We start from the raw sequence: 5,023 nt of genomic DNA, 5'->3' as shown, positions 1-5,023 counted from the left end.
CTCGGACTCGGCCGTGTTTCTTTGGGGGGTTGGTTCAGGGACCAGCACACCACAGGCAGGCGGAACTTGGGCCGAGGGGCCTGGAGGCTTTTATTTCTTGACTGGTCCACAGAGTGGTGGGCAGGTTCGCTACAGGGCCACCTCGGGGGCCACCTCGCCGGGCCCCAGGCCTTTGGCCATGTCCGCCTCCCTCTGCTCGCGTCTCTTCTTCCGCTGGAGCAGCCGCCGCTCGCGCTCAAACTCCTTCATGCGCTTCACATAGCTGCAGGCACAGCACAAGGAGGGATGTCAGGACACAACCGTCCTGTGGTCCGGGAGCTGATGGGCCTGGCCGGGGGCGGGTACTCTCCCAAGTAGGGAAGACCCATGTGCCTGCGGTTTAGGTCTGGGGTTCACCCCCCACCTTGACACCACTGAGCCAAGAGCAAGGACTGGGCTCCCACCTGGAACCGGGCTGGGCCACTCCTCCAGGCCCGCCCACCCAACAGCCCCCTCCGCCTCCTCTTTCTACTAAGGGGGGCATGGCTAGAAACTCAGTGTGAGCTCATGGTCCTCTGCCTCCGGAGTCGTGGGCCCAGGGCCCCGCCGGGTGGGGGTGTGGGGCTGGCTGGGGCTCACTCGAGGTGCTCGCAGTAGTCCCAGTCGTGCCGCTCGTGCTTGCAGGCCAGGAAGTTGGGGAAGCTGTCGCGCTTGCACTTGAGAAACCGGATGAGGTAGTGGGCGCAGTAGTCGCGTTGCTGGAGCACCAGCTGGGCGTCGTTCATCTCCTGCTGAGTGGCCACCATCTCTGCGGGTGGAGGGGGAACCAGGGAGGCTCAGCCAGGGTGGGAGGATCCTTCTGATGTGCACAAAAGCAACAAGGGCAGAGTCCCTCTCCTGCCCTCAACACCCACACGAGATTCTTGCTGCTCCACCCCCAGGGTCACTCTGCAGACAGTCCTACCAGCAAAGCCTGCACTCCCCTCTGCTGGGCACAACCCGGTGTGTGTGGGGAGGGTGGCGGGCAGGCTGCCTGTGGGACTGGAATCCCAGCTCTGCCCTTGTTGGAGCTGTAACTTCTCAGAGCCTCAGCTTCTTCCCCTACTGCATAGACTTGGCTCCGAAGTGAGCTGAGCAACTACATGTAAAGTGCTGAAGTGCCCGCCTCTTGGAGAGCTGAACTAATAACCCTCAGGTCCTGCTGCCCCACCCACCCGGAAAACCTGACCTGGATGAAATAAACCTTCATTCAACTGGGGCTGGTTTGGGCCCTAAGAAACAGTAGGCGCACACCCCTGCCTGTGCCCGCTGTGCGGGTGATCCTGAGCTGCGCCCTCTGGCAGGGGGCGCTCAGGACCAGCCTTCCTGCATCAAGGGAACCACTCTCCCAGCTTACACCAGCATCTTTCTTGTCTCAGAAGGTCTCCTCACAAGTAGCATCACTACAAGCTGTAGTGTCCACTGCTTACCTGCAATCCACTTCCACTGGCTCCTCTCCCCTCTGCTTCCCAGCCGAGTTTCTGTCTCACTCTGGCCCAGAGTCTGTAACCCACCAGCGTCCACACTCTACCCCAGCAATGCCCACACGCTGGTTCTTTCCAGAGCCACTCGGGACCCCAGGGCACCGTGCTTCCTCAGCCTCTTGCTTCTTTCTCGAACATTCTTTTCCCGTGGCCCTCATCTCCACCATATTCTCCCCAGGTTTCCTCCCATCTCTATGGCTGTCCATACATTTTATGCCCAAACCTGAAGCGATGGCTTCTGGTGGTTCCTGCTAAGATCTCTCTGCTCATTCTAATTCATGGCTTTGGTCTCCAATCTGTAACCTAGACCCCATCTTGGGCCCTCCACCCTCAACTTGTCTGAGCCCCAGGCCTCGTGTCCATCTGCAGCCCTGGATGGTTTCCACGTCAGTGTGCTGGCACTCATACCAGATGCTTCAGCATAATCGGTCAGCAGCCAGAATTTCTGGGGCACCCACTGGGTGCTAGGTGCTGGGGACCCACAGGGGAACATGCTATGCAAGAATGGATCCTGCTCTGGGAGGGAGACACTGAACAAACAGGTAGAAATGCTGTAAGATGCTTGGCAATGCTCAGTACTGCACGTGGGCATGCATGCTCAGCTGTGCCTGACTGTGACCCCAAGGACTCCTCTGTCCGTGGGATTCTCCACGCAAGAACACCAGATTCGGCTGCCATGTCCTTTTCCAGGGGATCTTCCCAGGGATTGGGAATAACCCATTTCTCATGTCTCCTGCGTCGGCAGGCAGGTTCTTTACCACCAGTGCCACCTGGGTAGCCTGGACATATGTACGCTTATGGCCGATTCACGTTGTACAGCAGAAACCAACACTGTACAGCAATTATCCTCCAATTAAAAACAAAGCAAAAACTCCAGCCCTCACAAAAGCCCTTTGAAACCAGGGGATGAGCAGAGACCCCCAGGGAGGGGTGAGAGTGAGTGGAGACAGAAGGCAGTGTGGATTTATATTGGGCATTTACAAGGCAGGGAGTTGGGACGGAGTTGTTGGGTCTTGGAACCATGTGAAGAGAGCCCCCAGGAAGGGCTGTGTCTGCTGCCGCTGTAATGGAGTTAAAACTAAGAATCTGACAATGGGTTTTGGCAATACAGTAGAGTGGTGGTGGGGAGGAAGCCTGACCAGAGCCCGGTCATTGAAGTGGGGGGAGACAGCTGGATGGGGAGGCGGGGCAGGAGAATATTTTAAAAACAGCAGAAATAACAGTGTATTTGCATGCTGATGGGAAAACCAATGTCCAATGAGGAGAGACTGGTTGGGACAGTGCTTGGGTGGGTGAGAGGACGGGATGAAGGGCATCAGAGTTCAACTGGAGCAGAGGTTTAGCTGAAGCTGGGGCAGACTGAGTAACGGGAGAGAAGGTGGAGTCCAGCAGGAAGCAGGGATGAAGGGAGCCCAAGAGAGTTTTGGCTGCATCTGTTTTCTTAAAATTTTTAGATCCCCAACCAGGGATTGAACCTTTGTTCCCTGCATTAGAAGTGCAGAGTCTTAACTGCTGGCATGTCAGAGAAGTCCCTGCATCTGTTTTCTTAAGAGGATGCCAAGTGACAAGCTGAAAGGAGATGCTGGAGTCTGAGAGAGACGGCCTGACACTGTGGTCGAGGGGGGAGCAAGAGAGAACAGAGGCCAGGGAATGTGACAAGAAAACCAGTAGCATTAGGGAACAAGTAGGGGAGCAATCAGGAGACGTCAGGGAGGCTGAGTGTTTTTCTCCCGTGATGTTCAGCTGCAGAGGGACAGGAGCCAAGGAGGAGAGCTGGCCTTAACCAGGGCTCTTGTTAAGCCAGAGAGAGCAGAGTGGGGGTGGCTCTGGGTGTCTGCAAAACATCAAAGGAAAGAAGGGTGTATGGAGCAGTGGGAAAGACTGACATGGAGGTGGGCGTACTGATGGACTACAGGTTCTGGTGGGGCTGAAGGGACTACCAGGAATCGAGAGGAGTGTACCCTTCAACGTTGTCCTAAATCCCAACTTCTCTGCACCACGCACGTTCCCTTAGGGGTCTCCCTGTCTCCAAGTCATCATCGCCCACCAGGCAGCCAACAACGTGACCTTTTGACAAAACAAATCAGGTCTCATGGCTCCTCAGCTTAGAAGCACGAAGCACTAAGGGGAGAGCCTCTCTCCTTAGTCTCGGTGTGGTCAGCTCTTTTGCAACTCCCTCACGTCTAGCTTCCAGTTATAGCTCCCCACCCTGGAAGCCCGCCATGATACTCCCAGGCACCATCATGAAGACCCCCCAGGTTCCACGGTCTCCCCTACAGAACAGTGAGTTCTCTTCAGTCGGTGCCTGCTGTGTCTTCTGTGCCCAAACTGGCTTGGTCCAGGATTGGCGCCCGATATGTCTGTGATATTAACTCATTAAAAAAAAGCAAAGTGCAGGACAGCTTGTGCGACCTGAGTACCCCCGCCGCTCGCCCGCCACCCCCCTTCTGTTTTCCCGGGCATACCTAAAAAGAGCAGTGACATCTACCCAGAGGTACAGTGAGCACATCTCTTCCGTGTTAAATTCTCCCATGGCTCCCCACTCACTCCAGGACTAAGCCCAGGTTCGATCGCCTCATTAGCCCCGCATCTCTGCTCTCTTGCCCCCTAGGCTTTTTGTTCAAACAAAAAGCCCCCTCTGCTTGCAATGCCTCCACACTCCGGCAAGGTCACGAACGTCCTCTGAATTTCTCCGGGCCGAAGTCAGGGCTGAACCCAGACACAGCGCACGATGCTCGAGCCCAGCAGTGGAGACTCCGAGTTTCAGGGGTTCCCACACCCGTGCCCCACTCCCGCCGGCCGCTTCTGCGCACTGGGCCTCACCGCGTTCCTTGCGCTCGGGGAAGCCGTAGTCGGGCGGGAAAGTGGGCATCCGCAGGGGATCGGGCTCCACCGATGCATCGCCCAGGTATCTCCGGGCCAGGTGAGCCCCCATGGCTGCTGTCACCGCAGGTTCCAGCGGCAGCCGGGGTCACCTAATTCCTACCCGGAAGCATTCCCCCTAGGCCAGCTACGGCTTCCGGGTTGCTTGCGCCGCCGCAGGGATAATAGAGATGAATGACTCCAGAGGGGTTCATGTAACTCTGACGCCGCCTAGCGGCCAGGAGAGGACAGCAAGGCGCGTACCCCCTACTCTGGCTACCGCCAGAGGGAGCCTCCCTGCCTCGGAAAATATATCTTGGCTCGGGAAGGGTGGACGACAGGAGCCTGGGGTCTCCTCTCACCCTCCCTGGGCTCCACTGGTCTACTGAAGCTAGAGTACGAAGGAAAAATATATTTTATATCATAATTTTAAAAAGTTTTATTCTAAAACATTCAAAGTTTTCATAAGCGCTTGCACAGTTGCTGATATTAGTGAATATAAAAGGTTTAAATAAAATTACTTAAATATTTTAATTTAAATAAGCAAATAAAAGTTATTTATCAATACACTATTTATAAACTGAGTTTTTTTTTTAATACTTTTATTTATTTGGCTGTGCCAGGTCCTAATTGCAGCATGTGGGATCTAGTTCCCTGAC

General features: G+C 55.4%; 1 protein-coding gene across 1 annotated transcript; it reads right to left on the bottom strand.

The window, feature by feature from the left end:
- Positions 1-66: 66 nt before the first annotated feature.
- Positions 67-4,514, bottom strand: NDUFB7 (NADH:ubiquinone oxidoreductase subunit B7). The gene is made up of 3 exons (XM_005887999.3): positions 4,326-4,514; positions 619-787; positions 67-262 (listed from the first exon to the last, which is right to left on the bottom strand). The coding sequence occupies exons 1-3, from the start codon at positions 4,435-4,437 to the stop codon at positions 130-132; spliced, it is 414 nt and encodes a 137-aa protein (XP_005888061.1). The 5' UTR covers positions 4,438-4,514; the 3' UTR covers positions 67-129.
- Between the last annotated feature and the right edge of the window lie 509 nt (positions 4,515-5,023).

Source organism: Bos mutus, chromosome 7 (assembly GCF_027580195.1).
Source record: "Bos mutus isolate GX-2022 chromosome 7, NWIPB_WYAK_1.1, whole genome shotgun sequence".
In the NCBI taxonomy this organism is placed as follows: Eukaryota; Metazoa; Chordata; class Mammalia; order Artiodactyla; family Bovidae; genus Bos; species Bos mutus.
Note: the sequence above shows the minus strand (reverse complement) of the source record. Positions and strands in the feature narration are given on the sequence as shown.

What these genes read in the sequence shown, in the direction of transcription:
- NDUFB7 (XM_005887999.3), bottom strand. Translation starts at nt 4,437, where the DNA reads ATGGGGGCTCACCTGGCCCGGAGATACCTGGGCGATGCATCGGTGGAG. An exon ending in CCCCGAGCGCAAGGAACGCG is followed by an intron (nt 788 to 4,325) that starts GTGAGGCCCAGT and finishes CTCCACCCGCAG; the next exon opens with AGATGGTGGCCACTCAGCAG. An exon ending in GACTACTGCGAGCACCTCGA is followed by an intron (nt 263 to 618) that starts GTGAGCCCCAGC and finishes CTGTGCCTGCAG; the next exon opens with CTATGTGAAGCGCATGAAGG.